The sequence below is a fragment of the Pan paniscus genome, chromosome 1 (assembly GCF_029289425.2).
Source record: "Pan paniscus chromosome 1, NHGRI_mPanPan1-v2.0_pri, whole genome shotgun sequence".
Taxonomy (NCBI): Eukaryota; Metazoa; Chordata; class Mammalia; order Primates; family Hominidae; genus Pan; species Pan paniscus.
Genome location: NC_073249.2, coordinates 152,389,828 through 152,411,995, shown reverse-complemented (window position 1 = coordinate 152,411,995; position 22,168 = coordinate 152,389,828). Strand labels below are relative to the sequence as shown.

Sequence of the window (22,168 nt, the reverse complement as noted above, 5' to 3'; positions counted from 1 at the left end):
TTCAACAATTATTTGTTGAGTTCCTACTGTATACCTCCTAGGATAGGGGAAAGGGATTCAATAGAGATGTAAACTCTTAAATGGAGTTTAAGACCTGCTAGTTATATGGAGATTGATTGAATAAACATATTAATAATTCTATAGTTACCTGCCAAGATTAAGAAAGACAAAACTCTGTGAGACTATATACTAAAACAATACTACTCGCAAGTTGGGGGACAAAGACAGAATGCAGGTTAGTGAAGGCTTTCCAAAAAGAGTAACACTTGAGCTGAGACCATAAACAGTAGTTTTCTGAAAGAAGGCGGCTTGGTGAGAAAGAAAAACAGTCTAAGCAACCAGAACATATGAAAATTCATTAGGAGAACAGATACAAGGGAAAGACTAGTAGCAGTTGCAACATTGTAGCCATGGAGAGGTTAAATCTCTGTATCAGGCATTATTTGAAACAAGTTCATCTTTAGATGGAGGACACTAACATCATGCTATTCTGGTCATTACTTTCTAGGTTATCAACTGTGCTTCTCATTTTTTCTTGCATATCTGTCTTTACTTCATTCCTTGAATTTGAAGCACAGTATTTTCTCCAGGATGTCTTCTTAGTCAAAACTCATAAACTAGAACATTGAGGAGAGTAAGAAGAACAGTCTATTGAAGATGGGAGAAGGTTGGAAAACAGTAAGAGGTAGAAAAAAGCCTGATACTAGATAGTGACAGATTTTGGAAACTGGAACAGGAAATTTGGACGTGAAATTATGGCAATTACATTTTTTTCTCTAAAGGAGTGAAAAGATAAAAGTAATTTTTTAGGAAGTTCATCTGAGTTTGATACAAAGGATTTATTTACTTAAAAAATTGCAGTTCCTACAGTAAGGCAAACACTGAATTATCTTGTAATGCTCATTGGAATAGCTAAGCATTGATTCTTAATACGTGGGCTGCAAACTATGTATTCCAGATTACCCTGGAAAGTTTGTTGAAATGAAGATTCTGGGGCCCTAACCTAAGTTTACTGAATGAAAATCTCTGAGATGGAGCCTGAAACTCCACATTTTAACAAGCGCCCCAGGTGATTTGTGCCCAACAAAGATAAAAAACGAATGGGTTGAAACTCAAGCAAAAGACAATGAAGTTGGAGCAGCCAGCTGGACTGCTGTTTGAGTAATCCAGTTGATTACAACACACAGACTACAATGGTTACCATGGAGATTCAAGGGCAAGGGTAAACCTGAGAACTATTTCAAAGGAAACATCATAAAGAGGTAAAAGACTGGATTTCAGAAATGGAAGAGAGAAAAGAGACCAGGAGAACTAGGACTGCTGCCTCCTGAGAGTCAGTTAGTGACCAAGAGTACTCATTAGGACTCTAGATAATCAGGGATATTCTTGGCAGTGAGAGCAGAGAGAACAAAGCTAAAGGTGCTGAAGTAAGGTGACAGCGCTTTAAAAAAGAAGAAAAAAAAAAAAGGAAAAAGAAAGATAGCTACCAAGAAAAAAAGTGACCTGGTCTACAAATATGAAGAAACTGTCGATTAGGGTGGAATAAACTTATCATGCAAGAAGTTGGCATAGATACTTGTCTCACCTTAAAGGTGCTTTAAAAATAAAGTGGGATCAGGCAAGGCAGATAGGTGGCATAGGAGTTAAGCTCAAGCAGAGATAATGAACAAAAATACCAGAGGAATTAGGATTAAAAGCAATAAAGTCTTGAATATTGGCGAGAAAAGATGAAGAAGAGAGGTAAGAAGTTTAGGAATTTTCAAAATAAGAAACTTAAGTCATTTCCTAGCAATTCTGAATAGGAAGGGAAACAAAAGAGGCGGGGTATGTAGGCAATATTTATGTTGTTCTAATCTTATAAGGTTTATAAAGCTTATTTATTATTATTATTCTACCAAATGCAGATATAAAGATGTATAGACCTAAACAGGTGTAGAGATAGGAGAAGAGGAGGTTTGTTTCCCTTTTAACCTTTTTGTTCCCCTACTAAAAAATGTAAAATATTATAATATTCTAAACTGTGAAGGTATGCTTCAAATATTTTTTACAGTGGTCTCAATAAATTATTTGAATATATCTTTATTTTTCAAATAAGCATGGCTTTGAATGAGACATGTTTGTTCTGTTACTGTTTTTAAATTTAATATTTATATTCACATTTAATTCCAGTGTATAAGGAGGAGTTCTCACTCCAAACAACAGTGGCATGCGAAACCCAAGAGATCAGACCTTGAAAGCTATGCACTAATAGGTTATTTAGTTTTCAAAATCTTAAATTAATAACAATTGGCAATAAAGCTCATTAAAATTCCTTTTGTTCAGGATCCATTGTGTCGATCTTCAAGCCCTGTTCTTCTAAAATGATTGAAGCTGAGATCTCCACCTAGTGGATATATAGGATTTTGCAGATCTTTATGGGAACAGCCAACTATCCCTGGAAATCCTTAATTTTTTTCTCTTAGAGAAATAACAAGTTTTAAATACTTCTACTTAAATCTAGGATAATTGTCAACAGGACAATTGCAAATGTATGAAACATACCAATATGCATATCAGTTAGACTACAGTTAACAAAGCTGAATTTTTATTTTCATACTATAATTAGGAAAACAGATCAAACACAAATATGAATATATAATTATCCATGTAGAAAGCAATATTGTAATACCACTAATTGAGATATGTATAATAATTTACATAAAATAAACATCAAATGTAAATCTGCTCAAATACTCTTCTTATGTAGTTTTTCATTTGTTTAAGGCTTTTTTTTTTCAATGTTTGCTTGCTTTTGCAAGACTTGGCAAAACTTTACTTACTTGTTTTTTCATTCCTTAGAGAAGCATACTCAGTTAATTGTGTCAGACGTATCCTATGACTCCATCTTTGACTTTTGTCATATATTCAACTCTTTGGTTTTATTTTATTGATAACAAAGAGTTACTGAGGACGTTGTTGTCCTCCAAAATGATGCACTTGTAATGCATGCAAAGGCTAGTCCTCTTGAAGAAAGCTAAAGTAGAAAAGGATTATTATTTGAGTTATTTTGTTCACTTTATTCTGTTTCTAAAGATGATGTAGTAGCATATTCAGCAGATGGTGGATACAGTACAGGTTTTGGAGCAGAGTTTTCAGCTTCATTTATTCTGCTAGGAACTAAAAACACCTCATTTTCTGCCTCAAAACTGTCTTTTAACCCTGGTAAGAAGGAAAGCGCTTCATGTGTCCCCACTGTCATTGCGCCTTCTTTATGTGCACTATCTTTATCTGGTTGAATATTTTGAACTTCTCTAAAATTATGTACATTACTGTTAATTTCAGGATCTACTTCACTGCAAAGTATTCTATTTTGGGTTTCATGGGAACTTGTGATACTTAAATCTTTAGCTGTAATGGTCTCCTCGGCAGAGCTTGCATCATGTAATATATGTTTTTCACTTGTTCCATTTTCCCAAGTTTGCTGCCTTTCTTTTGTGATGCCTTTTAAGGTCATTTGTGAGATCTGAGTTAACATACTAGAATCTGTCTTGCTTTCATCAAGCATATTTTTCTCTTCTTTCCCTACTATTTTTATCTCTAGTGCTTCAGTGCCGTCATTTCTGGGCAATGCATTTGTGCTGTCAATTCCTTTTTCGCTACTATTGGTTAGGTGCCAAATGGCTTGACTACTAACAGGAGAAGTACTGATATCCTTGGGAAGTTCTATTCTATTTTGGTATGGAATTGAATTTGTCTTCATAAATGATAGGTCGTTCGTGGATTGTGTTTGGGGAATGAGAGAGGAATCATAAGTTTCTGTTTTTGAAAGTTTTTTTCCTACATCATTTTCTTCCTTATCCATAATACAATTTTCCACAATTTGATGTGGTATTTGGGGTTTTGTCATTAATGTTTTTTCTTTATTTTCAAGCTGTGCATGACTTGAATTTTGCTCTTTGTGTTGTAAGGCTTCATTTTGGTCTAAAGTGTATTCCTTGTTGTAGCTGTCAGTCTTGTGAGCATCTAAAAGTTGTGTTTGATTCCTCGGGGACAAAGAAAACTGATTTAACTCACTGGTCTTTGATACATTCTGTCCCATGTGCTCAGTGGACTCCATTGTCCCTTGGTCAGTAGCCCCCCTGGAATGTTGGAATGGTAAAACATCACTTCCTGTATTTTCCCAAGTAGTTGGTAAATAACTAAGCACTTTTGATTCAAGCTGAGTTGCATCGTCCATTTGCTCAGTTGAGAATTGAGAATGTGAGTGCCTGTGCTCAGCATCAGTGGGTGTAGGTTGAGGCAATTTTAATGTGTTTCCATCAGGAATGTGTCCAGCTGAGTAACAGCTGCTTTCTATAAAGCTCTGGTTGACTACAGACAAGTTGTTAGCACTGAGCAGGGGGGCACGTTTAGTGTTTCGTTGGTAATATGGGGTCTGCTTTGAGTCATGTTTCAGAGGCAGCCTCTTTGAAGTGAGTCTAACATAGTTGCTACTCTCTGACTGTTGAAGAAAATCTGCAGAAGACACAGTATTTATTTTGGCTTTTGTCTCAGAAGTTTTGGATAATTTCTTAGGAGGCAAAAATACCTGCTTGCATTGCTTTGGGAGACCTGACAAGGATTTTTCTGGATGGACTCTGACTTTTCTAAAAGGATGTAAATTTAATTTTAAGTTTTGTCCTTTAATTTTCCCTTTGAGGTCAGACTGAGGGGTTCTCTTCCTTTTCAGAACCCATGAATTAGTAAACCATTTTTCTCCTTTATTTCTCTCCCCAGTGTTGCTAAATTTTTTAACATCCAACTTAGTCAGTTGGTTACTTTGATTTTTCTGTCGTTTCCAAGGGGTTGATATTTTGGGTGACATCATCAACCTATTTATTTCTACTAAATCAGGATCATGGAAGCTAACCCTCTTTGGGGAATATGCTTTCTTGGTTTTTGTTGATAATCCTGATAAATCTATGTTGTCCTCACTCATAAGAAATTTTTCTATTGCACTGTTAATTTGGATTTGCTCTTTCTCAGGCTTTGAGTGTTGTCTACGATTTGGCTTCTTTTCTTTCATGTAATCTTCAAATTGCTCACAGGGCACATATTTACAGATAAGAGAATTGTTTGGCTGAAAATACCTAGGTTTGCTCTGTTTTAACAGTCCACAAGGATCATCATATTTTGATCTATGTTTTTGTACGATCTTTTGTACATAGTGTTCCTCAGGCTCACAAGGCTTGGATGATGAGCTTGTAATAAAATGTCTTTGCCTATGAGGGTGTAAGCCATTGTCTTCTTTTTCTATTGGAGGCTGCCATGATTCATTTGTTAAATGCTTCTCAAGACTTTCTCCTGCCAAGGCTGAAGCGGGTGTTGCATATCTTCTAAATATGTCACTGCTGATATCTGTGGAACAATAAATGCAAGAATTTAGCACTTAGCAGAGTTTTATTACCCCAACCAAACAGATGCGTAGAAACCTTATGAAAAGTATAAAACTGACTCCTCTGATAATTGTAGTCCTTCACTATTTCCTAATTTGTAACCAAACCTACAAAGGACATTTGTCAGTCCCATATGTTTTGCAATGACACTCTTTATGGTCACACTGCAGTCAGTTGTGATGCTGACTTAAAAGTTGTGGAGTTAGAAATATAAATGTTATTTATAGTCATATATCTTTAGTTGTTGGTTAGGTTAGCTTTAAATATGAATAATATGTAAATCCTTTGTAAATGGCTATAGTAATTTTTTCCTGAATTCATTTCCCATTTGCAACTTAAATATTGGGCAGAACATGGGTGCAATATTGAGTAATGTTCAGGTTTCAGATAATCAATAATAAGATAATAATTTGACAACGAAAGGGAAATACTTGCAATACTATTGACTCAATGAAAGCAGAGACCATATCTGTTTTATTTCCCATAACTTAATAAAATGTTCATTAAATATTTGTTAAATAAATAGGTATTTTGAAATATAGCCAGGTTTGTGTGGCAGCAGTCTTTACCTGGGACTTTTAAACTGGTACAGATTAATATAATATTTAATCTTATTAATCTTCTAACTTCTTCTGCTAGCTTCTTTTAAATGTCTGCCTGCAAATTCCTCTTCATGTTACAATCTTTCATTTACTAAAGGAAAACAGTACATGATGAACCATTCAGAAAGGAAGCTTCCTTTGACTGTTTGGGGACAGACCATATCTACAGCCCTATAGGCACATGTGGAAGAAGGAAACTTGTACTGGCTTCTCCTTAATGTCTGCCTCTAATCTCCTTTTACACATTAAATAATATTAATAACAAAAATAATAGTAATACCATTAATTGAGCACATGCTAAGAGCTAGGCATTGTGCTCATAATGTACATTCATCATCTCTTTTAATATTCACAAGAGACGTGATCCATTGGACAGATCCTACTGTCTTATAACTTTTACAGATGAAGGAATGAGCTTTAAAGAAGTTGAATGCTTTCCCGTAGTCACACATCAGCTAAGTGTTGAAACCAAGAATTGAACCCAAGTCTATCTGACATTAAACGACCCTATTGTCTTAACCACAATGCATCTAAAATTTAAAATTATTTATTAGTATACTTTCTATTGTTTCATGAAATTTTTTCATCCAGAGGAAGAAGTTTTTTATTCCATGAGAAAAAAGGAAATCTTAACTGCAAAACATCTTAACCGCAAAAAATCCTAACAGCACTATTGCTATTTAAAAGGCTAATTTTTTTTCATTTTCAACATTGTTAGGTGTTAGACCTCAAAATTAACTTTTAGTAGACAGGAGATGTACTCTCAGCTCCTAAGGGTGGGGATACTCCATCTCCAATTTTCCCCAAGAGGTAAACTAAGTTCCAGACTAGCATCTAATTCCAATCTAAGATCTGCCGTCAACATTCTGGGTGACCTTGGAGAAGCTGCTTGTTCTCTGTGTATTAGAAGGTTGGACTAGATGGGAGCTTTATGTAAATAAACAAATTATGTTGGGGAAAGAATCTGTAGCCTTTGTCAGAGTCTCAGAGAGTTCTGTGACTCAAAGATAAACTTAAGAACTATTAGTGTAGATCTAAAGTCCTCTCTACGCTGAAAAGTCTATAATTCTTTTTCCAAGTCAGAAGTCATAATCACAGTGGCAATTTTTCTTCACCGATTTCTGTTCTGGAGCAGATGTGACCTTGGCTGTTTTCTCCTCAAATACCTACCCTCTCTAGTTTTGGTACAATGCCTGGCATAGAGCAGAATTTCTGGTATTTCTTAAAAGTATTCATGTTAATCTGACAGACCAGTGTTCTCAGTGTGAAAACAACAGACTGGGTTTTAAATGGTTAAGAGAGCACATCCCCTTCAGTTATAGGAGTTTCCCACAGAGAAGTTCAGGCATTGGACAAAGTTAAAAGATGAAATGAAAGATCTGCCTAAGGTATGATTCTAATGAAAGGGTAAGTGCTTATTTCTTTATAAAATAAAGCCAGTCTGACCTGGTTTCTATGGCATATGTTTCTTTCCTCAGCCATCCCTCTGTTGTGTGAAATCATCAACCCCCAGACACTGGTAAGAACTGGAGTGTGGGAATGCAATGGAATAAACTCACATCCTACCTTATAACATACGTGAAATAACATATGGTTTTATTCTTATCCAGTCGCCCCAAAATGCATCCTTAGGGCCAGACCCCTGTGGTAAGAATTTCTTGATACAGCACCTCTGTCATTCATACTCTTAGAGAAAGCTCTGCTTGTTGTGAACCAATTCAAATAAATGACAGGAACCTCTTTACAGAGCAGCTGTCAACATTTTCACTGCTGAGCCTGAATGCTTAGCCTTACTATTCAGGAAAAAAAAGGAAGACGTTTAATTCATTGCCTTCACCTAAATATTGACATTGCCCCTGTACAGTGGGTAGATGTCACGGCCAGATTCACTTGGCTCCCAGCGTGGGACGATGAATTAAGTCCTGACTTTCCCTGGACTGGGAAGTTATCATCCCTGACAGCTCAGCAAGCAAAGTACGTTTCTTGACATCATTCCTGAAATGAATCACTAGCATTAGAGGGCCCATTCTTCTAACATGTCATGCTCTGGGAAGGTTGCTTACTGCAGAATTGGCATTAGAGCTCGAAGGATGTTGGAATAAAAGCTGATACTAGCTATCCCATAGATCTTAACAGCACTATTGCTATTTAAAAGGCTACTTTTTTCTTTTTTTAACATTGTTAGGTGTTGGGCCTCAAAATTTACTTTTAGCAGTCAGGAGATGCACTCTCAGCTCCTAAAAGTAAGAACACTTCATCTCCACCTCAGCACACACACACACACACACACACACACACACACACACACACACAGTATTTTTAGAAAAGGAATAGACTAGTGCTATAGTGATTTTTATAGTATTTCCTGTTGAGGAAATTAAAGGAGGGAGGCTCCCTCCTTCAAAAAGAATTAAACGGAGTGGGATTTTCTAAAACAAGACAAACTCACTTTCTGTTCTTATTATATGGTGTTGCAGAGTTTGAGGCTGGACTTCTCCAGGCTCAAGATTCCATAGCTTTTGAACTTTCCTTGGATTATATGTTGTAAGTAAGCCTGCTTCATTAAAAGCTGTCGTATTTCCAGGAGGCTCTGAACATTCCGAATGCAGCAATCTACCATCCTGGCAAAATAAAGTGCTGCCTACCCCACGGTCTTTCTTTTTCAGGTTTCTAAATGATCCGTCAAGGGTTGCAGACTCAGAGGCCAATGTTGCTTGATGGCTATTTTCCTGTAAAAGTGGCATTTCCTTTCTGGACCCCACAATGGACATGACCTTTATCTCGTTTTCCTGAGTTAAGTGGCAGTTGCAGTATCCCTTAGTGTGGTAATTTCTTGCCTCATGAGCACACAGGGGTTCATCGAAGGTTCTGCAACAAAGGTTTTCTGATGTGTGTTCATTTGCTTTGCCTTGTTGGAGTTTCCAGTTAAATACAACTAAACCTAGGCAAGTGAGACCAACAGCTCCTGTGACAAATAGAGAGACCATTAAAAGATAACATCTTGGGAAGAAACACATAAATCATCAAATGTAAAAACCACAAATATAAAGGTTAATGGCTTGAAAGATATCAGAATGGGTAGGAAGTCCTTCACCATTTGGAAAAATATCAGTCCAGACAGAGGCTACCATTGACATTGTTCTACTTTCCAATTTGGATCTTTATACCTATTAAAAATTATAAGAAACAACACCATCTGGAATCTCTTTGGTAGAAAAAAGGCTGTTTCATGAACTGAAACTCATTTAAGATAAAACAGTTCCTGCAGTAACATTATTTTTTCTGTCTACGTCACCTCCTTTTATGAACTCTCATAATAGAGTGAATGACGTCTAATCTCAGACTGCCTGGTACTGTCATTTCATGTTCTATGTAGTTTGTCTTCTGAATAAAATTGCAAGATCCAGTGTTTCTCAAACCCATATGCCGACTCTAACCTGTTTCTATTTCACTTTTTCCTGTCTTGACAAATGGCATCCTCAACCACCTAAATGTTCAAACCAATGTCCCTGAGTCATACCCTCATTATCTGTCTATCACAATGATTTCCCTTGTTTTTTCACCCTTATGAGGTGTATTATTCTGTTTATTCATTCATATGCTTGTTCGCAGACTGTCCTCCTCTGCTACAACTGAGCACTGTGAGGCAACACATCCTTTTAGTCCTGTTCAACATTCTATCCCCAGTGTCCACAACTCTGAGACAAAGGAGGCAGAAATATTTATTAAATATTCTTAAATCAACAGAAGGGATTCTGTTTATGAATTCTGATAATGAAATCATTGGTGATCTAATGTTATAAATCCTCAAGATGTGATTAGGAAGATATGGTGTCAGTACAGATTGAATAAAGAGATCTGTGCCCTAAGCCCACATCTGCCTGAGGACAGTGCCCTTTTCTGGAAATAAAGACAGCATTCCAGATTCTGTGACTGGCTACACCATGCCTAGTTTTATCCACTGGAGACAATATTAATGAAAACATATTTTTAAAACTTAAATGAAAAGGGAGGGTATCAGGTCATGATTGTTTCTTTTTTTTCTGTTAAAGATGAAGAGCAAACATGGAGAATAGCAGTTTCTGGTAAAATCCTCAAACCATTGTATAGTTTACCATATCTTGAACTCTTAAATCTATTTTAATTCATTTGCCAACAATACACTCTTGGAAAGTGCTATAACATATTGAAGCAATCTCTATTAAAGGCACATTTTTAAAGTTATAGCAAAATTATATAAATAATAATCCTTTTATTGACAGATAGATTCTAGAGTTTGAATTATCCCAAACAAGGATTTTGGTTTTAAAATGTTAAAGAATATATTAAAAAATTAAAAATTAGAACCACTCTTTAACTCATATGGGTAAGAAAACTCAAGATTCAAAGCTATGTTCTGACACTTTTCTTGGGTATTTTCTAATTCCTCTAACACTTATTTTTTTCTCCTTTCACAAATGAGGATAACTAATACTACCCAGGGATTAAATAATATATGTGACATGTTTAATACAGTGCTTTGATTCAGCGAATGTTCATTGTGATTTGTGATTATGATTACTGAGCTACCATTGTTTAGGTTTTGCATTGCTCTATTGGTTCCTGGAAGACTCACCTGTCAGGAACAAAAAAATCCAAAAAATAAATCATTATGATGATATTTTAAATGACTAGTGCAGTTAGTAGACCAAATAATGAAGGAACAAAAGGGCTAAGTTTTCTTTAAGACAAGAATCAGCCACTGAAATGAGAGTAAACATAATCTGATTATAGGATACAGTTTCTCCTCTAATTGTGTCTGAATGGCAGGGACCCACTCACTCCCCTGCTCTTGATACTAGATATATATCTGTATCCCATTACCAGTCAGGTATGGTCACTTTCCATTAGTGCAGAAAGCAAAAGCAGCAAATGAAGCTTGTAGGCAGGCGGAATGTGCTATTAAGAAGACGTTTGAATTTTCTTTGCCATGGGCATTGTTTCTATTTTTAAAAAGTGTTCTAACAATCTATCTGTGTTGGCAAGAGAAAAAGGGAAAATTAATGATTAGTTCTTATTGAAATATTAGAAACACATTACAGCTCCATAAAAACTTTTTATCTACCAGTTCATAGTGTAAGTGTCAAGATATTAGTGTTTGATGCCAAATAACCATTTATTAGTTTTAAATTTACAAATATAGCTATTTATATTCTTTGGAATTTTTATGACTTAGATATAGCTGAAGAAGAAAATGGTCTCATAGGCAAAATTATAGTTCTAAGTGTTTTTCCCACAATCTAGAAGTATAGATAACTCACCACACGTGTGCTTCAGAAAGAGTGGAATCTTAATGGAGCAAATTAACATCAAAAATCAGAGTCTTTTTAAAGAAGAATCTCTTCTCAAAGCACTACAATTTAACAATTATTTGATGAAAGATATATTAGTATGATAATTCACACCAAAACTTAACATATATGTAATCATATTTATAATTTATCAGAATTTATTCATGTATATTAAGCTCCCAGTCATTTTGACAAAACTTTTGGAATCTTCTAGAATTTGTATTCATCTCAATACTAATAAAGAACTGTTAATGTAGCTAAATATATTTCTGAATACATATTTCTGAAAACAGATGTAAAAGTAACTAAAAGATACTAAAAATTGCTCTATTATAATATTTCCAAAACGATGTCCTCTAGAACACAAATTCAATGAAATCCTCTATGAAAAAAAGGGATCATGGCCAAATAAGTTCAAGAAATGCTCCATATCACACCTTGTTCTTAGAAATTTATAGTGCTTATTAGAAAATGAAAGGTTACGAGAAGTGCTGCAGTGAGTATACCTGTTTCACTTTGCTTAACTTAGTACCTTCTAAACCTATGTGAACCCCACCATCTATTGCCTATGTGTGCATCTGTGTGTTTTTATTGGAATATCTATTAATTATCCACCAGTGCTAGTATTCTAAGAAGCACATTTAAGGGAAACCTCTCTGCTGCCCTATCACTTATGTCTTTATGGTAAATTATTTCTTAGCACATACAATTACTGACATAGTTACATGGTTTTTAAAAGAATTTATTTTCCTAACATTTGAATTTCCTTCCAAGTGAGTTGGATTACTGCTGATGGTAGTTCCATTGTCTGTACCTGATGCTGGTCTCCATCTATTCTGATTAAAAGTGTAATTGTCAGGAAGTAAAAAGTACAATCAATCAATTCACTAGATAACTGTTATAGAATAATGATTTATAGCACATATTTAAAATACGTCAGTCTTGGATGCCATTTGTTGGTCTCTGGTCTCTCTCTCTTTCTCTCCCCACCCCCTCATCACCATGGTTACCCACAGGTGCAGAGGATTTCACCATGCACTGAGAGCATGGAGGAAAACACACACATCGAGCTAGATAACTTAAGAAATCTCATGCATCTTTGGTCTTCAACTAATGACACTAAGTGTCATTTTATATTATTTATCCAGTGAGATGTAATGATAGCTGATGCATAGTTTCATAAATTTTAAATTACAAGAAATATATAAAGAATTGCATATTATCCTCCCCTTAGTTGGTCTGGGGAAGTATGGGCCAAGTTTACATAGAGTTGGACAAACAGAAATCTTAGAAGAATTCAAAGCCCCCCAACAGGAGGAAAACCAAGGCACAGAGAAGTTAGATAATGCGTCCAAAGTCACACAGCTAATAGCAGAGCCAGGATTCAAACCTAGGTAATCCAACTACAGAGCTCATTTATTTAACTACTATGCCATACAAACACTGCAGACTAAGATATATGAGATTGCCATAATAGCATCTCTTCGTCCATCTGTGAAAGCCCTCTGACTCTTATTATACACCATGGAGAAGCATACAAATGTAAGTGCCTTGAGGAAAGAGTCTATGTCCCATCAGTTTTTAAATATCTATCTCCTAGGGTCATAACAAATGCACTAGTACTCTTTGGTGAAAGGATGATTGATGAAATATAGATATTATTCCTGTATTATACACAAGGAAACTAAAGTCTAAATAGCAAGTTAACCTGTTCAAGATCACCAATGCTATTTATGCCAGGGCTGGAGCCCTTGAATTCTGATCCAGGGCCCTTTCCTCTATGTTAGACAGCTTCCCTGAAACAGGAAATTCTTGCAACCTGTGCCAAATCAGCAACTTGTGCCAAATCAGCTAATATCCTCCCACATCTACTGGCAACCTCTCCTTTCCATTGCCCTGGCAACCAAGTGTCTGAGATAAGCATCACTTAGCATGCTGCAAAAATATGGACAAGAGAAGAGAAAAGAGGAGGGCACACTTCTCCCCGGCATACCTGCGAAGCCAAGGACAGTCAGCAGGGCCACATCTGGCCCTGGGAGGAGGGGACTTCTGTCCTTTAGAACCAGAGTGAAGTTGGGAGCTTTGGAATCACAGTTGGTCTCAGACAGCCTCAGCACACTCTGTGCAGCTGCCACAGCTGCGGTAGATGGCTGGCAATTTAGGTCCTTGGCATTCCTGAGCGTGTGAGCAGAAGACTTAATGTAGTTTCTTAAAAACCGAGCAAGGGGATGGAGATCACAAGTGCAGCTCCACTGGTTCTTATCTAAGCTCAGAAGGATTAACTGCTTCAGTGGAGTGAACACATCCGGCATGTGGGCTAACCTATTTCGGGAAAGGTCCACTTCCTGTAGTTGAGGCAGGGGCCGGAAGGCATCTTTCCCAATGTAGGAAATAAAATTGTTGGATAAATCCAGATACCTGAGACTGTGGAGATTCGTGCCTCCGAAAGAACTGTCTGTGAGATTAGTAATCTGATTCCCATCCAGCTGGAGCCGGGTCAGGCCGCTTGTGTTTCGGAACCAAGACCCTCGTAGGGTGCGGAGAGCATTATTGCTCAGCACCAGCACCTGCAGGCTGTGAAGCTTGCTGAAGGTGTGATCAGTGAGCGAAGAGCTGGATATTTGGTTGTGCTCCAGCAACAAGGTCCGCAACATCGTAAGGCCATGCAGGGCATCTTCCTGAACATCCTCGATACCATTTCTGCTTAGGGAGAGCAGGGCAAGATTAAACAAGAGAGACAGGTTTGTGCTCTCAATAGAGGAGAGATATCCATCGGTGATGATTAAAACCCTCGTGGTCATAGGGGCTGCTGTGGGGAAAAAAGCACAGACTAGATGCAGGATACACATGAGTGGGAGGGAGGGGGTATGGTAGAGAGCAGAGAATCAATATCCTCTGAGCAATCTTATCACCTGGGTAAAAACAATAAACAATACAAAAAATGAAAATGATTTTCTGATTGCTAAATTTGAGGGGAAGCTGGCTATATATCAAAATGATGGATTTTTATATTCTTTGCTGCTGTGACATGTTTGTTTGAGAAACATAAACCCATCTGTTACTTTAGATGTCAAAGTTAATTCATTGTTTCGGATTATCTTCATCGATGTTATTTTGAAGTTGTCTTTTCAGGCCCTCCCTCCGAGGCTATGTACTGACCTGATCTAGCCCTGCAGATCCAGGACAGAGTCAACTAAGAGCTGAGTCTGTGTCTGACCCCCATAGTCAGTGTTCCATAGCAATGTGTATTTATGCTGTGAAGTCAATCATCTTTTCTCCCAAACATAAAGGTGCGTGTTGGGATGGGGAGAGTGAGAAGGAGCATTGATTTCTGCTTTCTAGCCCCAGGCTTATAGTTGGCAACTTGGTAAGGATATACATTCAATCCAGACAACCCAAGTACCTGTCAGTGGGGTTCTCATTATAGTCTGGGCCATCTTGGCCTCCTGTCTAATATCTTTTCCCTCCAATGAAGTCCATCATGTGATGACAGGTGGTACTCAGGGCTTCCAACTGTTAAATCCCTTCACCGTAATCACCTCAGAGCTATCACTGCTCTGTCATTAGAAATCAAAGCATTTTAACTCAATAAAGATGTATTATAATCAGGAGTTATTGTAACACATCTTTATCATGCTAACATTGTTTTGACTGCAAATGACAGTGTCATAAGGATAGAGGAGTCCATTGTCACTGGGAGGTCTATAGGTGATATTAGAATAGTCAACCCCAGGGAAGCAAATCACAAATCCCTTAGGAAATTCAGACTGCATCGCGGAAACAAAGAGATTAAAAAATATGTAAAAGACAAAAGATTCTCAGAGTGCCTTCTTTTGGAAGAACTGTTCTCATCCCTGCAGCACAAGCAAGCTTAAATCCTGGTGATTTTTTCAGCATTTATGATTGATTATTTGGATTCTATTAATTCTGGCCAGTTCTGCATTTTGTTTCTCTCATCATTGTTTTAGATATGGGATGAAGGAGGTTTGTTTTCATGGGTCCCCAGTCCTTTAGGGATTTGCTGACTCTGAATGAGCAGGCTATTATTTCTGTCAATTACTTCTTGTCTAGGTCTAGACAGAAACCCCACTCACAATTCATCCATTTTATTCTCTGTATTTATGAAATCTAACTTCACAAATACGGTGTTCTGTAAATGAGAAGGGGGATATAGAGATGCAACAATGTAGATGAGAAATATTTGTTTCTTACAGACTTCAACTATCTCTGATCAGGAAAAATAAATGTAGTGAAGTCAAGAAATCCATTTTAGATGGTGAGAGTTCAGTGTTAAAGCGTTTTCAATACTGATTAGAAACAATATACACATCAACTATCCATGAAAACTTCCCTGTCCTGTCAAGGATGGTGACAACATCTACCTCCTAATTATCAGAGTCGTGGGATATTAGAAATGGAAGAAATTATCCTCTTCCACTCTGTCGTAACTCAAGCTTGTTTATGGAAATTTTCCATTGGCAGAGCTTATAGCTTGTTTATCTCTTCTTGGATATCAGGATGTAAATCACATTCTCCTCAAATTTGTTAATAAGGTGTCTTATTAAATTGTTGACTTAAGCAAGCAATATGTAATGAATACAGGCAGTGTATCTTGTTAGCATTTCTACAGCTCATTTACCACCAATAAAAAAAGACCAGACTTTCAAAATGAGACGCACTTTGATAATAATCTGTTTCACTGGTACATCACTTAATCTTACTAATGCTGAACAATTGCAGTTCAGGTTTCTGATTCATTTATATTTCTTCCAGCTGGTGGTAGGGTTCAAATCTGCACAAAGTATGTACAAAGATATTAAAGTGATGTATTTGTTAAGTGTGTAGCTGGATAAAATGGTGATATTCTTTTGCAATAGCAAAATATCTCAGTTACCTCTGAAGGTCTTTAAATAGTTTTGATTGAGACCATCAGGAACAGGAAAATAAAATATTGCCAGTCTCTTTAGTCATTGTATGAAGTGTACTCATTAAAGGGTTACCTCTTAACCTGAGCCCAGAGAACAGTCAGTACAATGAAAGGTATGGCAACCAATTTTCCAGGTACACTGAGCACTGCTTTTTAGAGTTATTAGTTTTATTACCTACTATATAGGTTAGCTGGTGACAGAGGGTTACATCTTTGGTGCACACCACACATGACTCAGGGCAAGCTGCCACCAACCGCAACACGATGGCAAAGAGTACCAGCCATCCACCTGAAAGGAAAGTAGAGGGCAATGTATATCATAATGTTGGCATTCACTGTCCATTATTTCAGTACATACAGGTCATGAGGCATTTTGGTAATTTCTACTGTTCAATGAGCATCTTGGTGTTCTCTTAAGATGCCAAGTAAATAACTACATTCCTTAATTTGCATAGAATTTAAACTGAAATGTTAAAGCATTTGACTATAAATTCAGAGAGCTCACATCCAGAGCATATTTATTAGTATTTTGAAAAAATTAAGTTACTTTGCAAAACAATGTATAGTTTGTAGTGCTTTCACCAAACATTATCTTACTTAGTTCTTTTAATTCTGCAACCCAATTGGAGACTAAAGAAACAGCTCAGGATGGTTAGCAAACCATCCTAAATCACATAGCGGCTAGGTATTTAACCAAGTCTTTTAACTTTCAATCCAGTGTTTCTTCTAGTATGCAAAGCTAATCTCAGGCACTGAGTCTTACATGATTACAACTAAATTCTTACTCCTTATAGATTTAAATGCCACACCTAGGGAGTGAGTATGAAGTCAAGATTAAGCTCACAAGCTCTACTTAGCTTTGAATTCAGCTGTTTGTATTGACTATATTATCTTAGAAAAAAAATTTTCTTTTTATTTTTTGCTTTTTCATGTGTAAAATAGAAATAATAAATGTCTACAGTACAGAGTATTATAAGAGTTAAATGGGTACTCTAAGTGTTTAGTAAATGTTAAACTTTACCTTTATTTTAAAGCTTTCTCAACCCCCCAGTGAAATATTTAACATCATTTGAATTTTATGTTCAAAAAAGACAATTCATTTATAATATCTTCCCTGGTTGATTTAAAAAAAAACAAGGAGCAAATTATAATAAAACCCTCTACCTATATAATAAGATAGTTTGAGAACAAAATAAAATGTAGAAAAAACATAAAAAGATTAATTATATCATTTGTTCAACAAGAATTTGTAGATCACCTTCTGCATGCTAGGCACTGCTCACAGTACTGGGCATAGAGCAGGGGCTGACAAGCACCTGCCCTTGTGAAGTGTACTTTCTATAAAAGGATATAAACAATAAACAAATAATATAAAATATGTATTAAGTCATATGGTGATAAGTGCTCTAGAATAAATAAAACAAGAAAAGGAGAAGATCGCATTGACTCGAGGGCTCTAAATATGGCAAACAAGGAAAATCTCTCTGATAAAACAACATTTGAACAATAAGCTGGAGAAGGTGAAGGCATTAGTGTGTCATGGTGGAGAGGATCCAATGCAAAGTTCTCAAGGGCATGAGGAGGTTGGTGTGATGACCAGAGTGGAGTGTGTAAGAGGAAGAGTAGGGCACAGAATCATAGGAGCAGGTTGTTGTATACCTTAGAGATGAATGCAAAGACATAGCATTTTAACCCAAATAACATGGGAAGTAATTGGAGGCTATAGTGAGTGGCATTACTTGGCCTGATGTATATTTTTAAAGATCATTTTAACTACTGAGTTGGGAACTACTTTTAGATAAGCAAAGAACATAAGTAGCAAAAATAGGAGGCAATTGTAGTAATACAAGGAAGGAATGATGTGGTGTGGAGAAGGATGAGAGGTAAGCATATTCCAGATGATTTTTTATCATAATGATGCAATTTAATTTAACAAATTTGAGCTCATTTAACCTGTCTGATGGAATGTGCTAGGTGTCTAAGAGTAAATAAACCATTGTATCAAAGAACTTTCTAGCTAGTGATAGACATGTAAATACCTATCTATAACACAAGAAGAAACGAAGTAAATCTAAATGCAAGTGAATAATTACTTTGTGGAATAACTTGGATGCTTTAAGGAGGATGTAGCTCTTGAGTTGGGCCTTGCAGAGTACAGTGAATTTCCATGGGCAGAGAATAAGCATTAGGTAATTCCAGTCTGAGAAAACAGTAAGAACAATGCCCTGCATGGGGCAGCAGATCTAATCTCAGTTCATTTATTTTAGTCCTACCTGGCCGGTTAGTCGGCCTCATGGATGTGTGGTTCAGGGGCAAACCTGAGATTGAGGTAGAATTTACACACAGACTCCAGGGCTTTTTCCAGGATCTCCTCTCATTCTCTACTGCGTATTTGTGATAAGCAGGATTCTAACATGACCTGCAAGATTCCTGTCCCCTGGTGTACATGCCATGTAGAATACCCTCTCCTTCAGTGTGGGCAGAACCTGTGAATACGATGAGATATTACTCCCATGATTATGTTTCATCATATGACTAAAGGAAGATTATCCCAAGTGGGTCTGACCTAATTGGGTGAGCCCTTCAAAAGCAGAATAAGTTTTACAGCTGGTCACAGAGTAGGAAGTCAGGCATGTGCCCTTGCCGGTTAGGAAAAAAGCAAACAGCCATGTTGTGAACTGCCTATTTGGCAAGCAGCTGTAGGCATCCTCTAGAATTTGAGAGTCATTTCTGGGCAACAGATGGCAAGAAAACAGACATGTGTCATACAACCACAAAGAAATCAGTACTGCCAACAACCAATGCGCTTAAAAGAGGCCTTGAGCCTCAGATGAGAATCACAGTGCCTGCTGACTCCTTGATTTCAGCCTAGTGAAACTCTGAGCAAAGGACCCGGCTAATCTATACTGGACTCCTGACCAGTGGAAACTGAGATAATAAATGAACATTGTTTTAAATCACTAGGTTTATGGTAATTTGTTATAAAACAATAAATAATACTCTCCAGTTGCCCTGAATTCTGTCCTGTGTTCCTTCAAACAAGCAAACCATCAGAATTTTAATTGTTTCCTAAAATGCAGAAGTGGTCTACCCTCAGGCTAAATGCTATAAAGAGAGAGAGAGAGAGAGGTGGGAAATATACTAGTTCCTTTCTTCTAAGTGACTCACTCCCCTCCAGGATCTACTTGCTTTTATTAACTTTCCAGTGCCTTCAGGTAGCTGTCATTTACATTTTGTCCAGAGTTTCTCGTTGTTTTCTGTAGGAGGGTTGATCTAATATAAGCTACTTGACCATTCAGATACTGAATGGTAGTATCAATATAATTTGCTGGTATATAAGAGTAAAGTATGATAGAGTAGTCAAACATCATCACTTTTTTTGTGTGTGTTTTTTGTTTTTTGCTTTTTTTTTTTTTTTTTTTTTGCCTCTGCAAGCAGAAGGATGGAGTTTCCATTTACTGAAATGGGAAAGGCTATAAATATAATTAATTGCATGTATGAGTTTAGAGTTCAGGAGAACGTACTGGGCTAGAGATAATAATCTGGAAGTTGTTTTTTAAAGACATAAGACTGAATTAACTCCTCAACAAATTAATTTTAAAGAGTAAAGAGACTCAAAGACTGAGTCTTGGGGCAATAAAAAGCTTAAAGATAAGGAGGAGAGATGAAACCAAAAGAGGAGACTAAGAAGAAGCCAATGAGCGCAGAAAAAAATAAAATAAGAAAATGGTGTCCTCAAAGCCAATTGAAAAACATGTTTCAGGGACAAAGGAATTGTTGCTTATATTTAATGCTATGCCAAGCGAGATGACCACTGAGATGTAACCATTGAATTTAGCAATGAGATCTTTGTAACCTTGACAAGGGCAGTTTCAGCAGTGTTGTAGGAGAAGGCTTGATTAGGATGGATTGCAAATGGGAGAAGGGGAATTAGAGACCGCAAATTTGGATAACTCTAGAAAAATTTTGCTGTAAAGTAAACAGCAATGGAACAGTAGCTTGAAGGAGGACGTTAAGGGTTTTATTTTGCTGTTTGTTTTTAAGATAGGAGAATGTATAGTATGTCTGTATGCTGGTGGAGATTAAACAATACAGAAGGAACATGAACGATGCAAAAAAAAAAGGATGAGAGAATTATTGCTGAAGCACACAAGTGAAGGAGTTGGCCTCAGAATCAGGCAAATTTCATCCACAGAAACAAAAGTGAGGGCAAATTATGTAGGTCATAGGTGAGTAGGTCAATGTAGTAGTGGGAGCTAGAGGTTTAGGAGAGAGGAAAACATACAAAATAGCCATCCGAAGTGTGAGAGAGTGAATGGACTAGAAATATGTAATAGGCTCTCTGAATAGTACTGACGGTCCATGGGAGATTAGAGGGTCAAGATTTTGAAGTAAGACCAGGCAGAATGGATTCAATAAAGTTTAGGATTCTTTCAGTACTGTACCAAATGCAAGATGAAGCAAGGGAGTTGAGGATGTGTGGAAGGGAGTGATAGTTGGGAGTGAATCTAATGATAAATGTAAATGAAATATAAGGTAAAGGGAAAGTGAGCGACAGCGAAAAGATGATGAAATGAGCAAAAAAACAAGTAGGGAAAAAGATAGGCAGATGGGTAGGTAGGTAGAAAGAAGAGCATCTACTTTAGGACATATTTGGAACTGCTCGTAATAAAAAGCTCTTGTTTTATTTTGTTTTGTTTTAAGTGGTAAAATGGCTTCCAAGTACCAGTGTGATCAAAGCTTGTTGGAGTCAGGTTTCTAGAAGAAGTGAGGTAGAGAGAAAGGGACAGCTCAGAGAGTCGTCTGATAAAGATTGAGAGGTTAAAGAGCATGGAGGGGTGGAGGCATTGGTCATGACAGGGTCTAGGGTATAACTAAGGGGCTGAGTGACTAAAGGAGTTTGGAGGACAAGCTCATTGGAGAAGAGTAGGCAAAGGAACCCAGAGGTCAGGCTATTTTAATGATCATTTGCATGGATAATAAAAGTACAAAGAGTAGTGTTAGAGAGTATGAAGTAAGCCAGTTTTTAAAATCCCCAAAGAATGAGGGGGTGTGGCTAGACTCTGGTGGTATAGCCTGACAAGCTGGTGGTGTTTAAAGGAGAAACCATTTGGAAGTAGCAGTGACAGCAAGGAAGACACAGGGTTTTGCTCACTCCACTGCTCCCACTGCTCCCACTGCCCCCACCAACCTAGAGATACAAGGAGTATGTGAGAGGAAACAGCTTATAAGGGAAGCAGTGTTCTCAGGGGTGGGCTAGATAGTAAGGGAGAAATTGTTCTACTAAGAATCTAAATTAGTTGGTTACTGAACCTGAATGTTAAATTGGGCTCTCCACCTCTTGGCAGTGAAAGTTTCAAAAAGAGAGAAATGATAGGGTGTATGGTTTTAGGATCTGACAAAAGAAGACAAATAATTTTCTCAGAAGAGGCCAACATTTTCTAAAATTCCAAGAATTTTTCCAATAATCATTTTTATATCCCTTGCAACTGGAACAAAGCTTGAAATATATTTGGAATAAACATTTTTTTAACCAAACTCATCTGACACAGAGGTTCATAATGGGCAATATCTTTAATGGCACTGTCTGAAGGTAAAAAGCTTATCTTAAACCCTGAAGTAAGGCATAGTCCTGAGGTTTCTATCATCATCTTAGTTTTGAATCTGAGATGATCTTTTCAAAAGTGAAGTTCATTATAAATCTAGCCTTAGCCGTTCTTTTTATACACAGTGTGCAGTGTATTACAAGGCACTGAGATAGTTAATAGTTTTTAGTATTCACTATTATTCTTTCATTTTGAAGAGGAAACCTGCCATTTAAAAACATGCAAAGCTAATTAAAGCTTTTCCACTATTTCATTATCTGAATGTAGTTGCAAATTCTGACTTAAAACT

At 36.9% G+C, this 22,168-nt stretch overlaps 2 protein-coding genes across 3 annotated transcripts in view; one reads left to right on the top strand and one right to left on the bottom strand.

Moving 5' to 3' along the window:
* LOC100990811 (fucose-1-phosphate guanylyltransferase) overlaps positions 1–22,168 on the top strand; it is a 345,681-nt gene that overhangs the window by 269,104 nt on the left and 54,409 nt on the right. The gene's annotated exons all lie outside the window — the stretch shown is intronic.
* LRRC53 (leucine rich repeat containing 53) overlaps positions 2,139–22,168 on the bottom strand; it is a 43,370-nt gene continuing 23,340 nt past the window's right edge. Inside the window, exons 2-5 of one of the 2 annotated variants that reach the window (XM_034967643.3) lie at positions 16,449–16,562; positions 13,340–14,046; positions 8,466–8,981; positions 2,139–5,376 (exon numbers count right to left, since the gene is read on the bottom strand). In XM_034967643.3, the coding sequence (XP_034823534.3) occupies positions 3,056–5,376; positions 8,466–8,981; positions 13,340–14,046; positions 16,449–16,504 (3,600 nt within the window). In that variant the 5' untranslated portion in view covers positions 16,505–16,562 and the 3' untranslated portion in view covers positions 2,139–3,055. Of the gene's footprint in view, positions 5,377–8,465; positions 8,982–13,339; positions 14,156–16,448; positions 16,563–22,168 lie in introns of those variants that run through there. The other variant, XM_034967638.3, reaches the window with a different exon arrangement.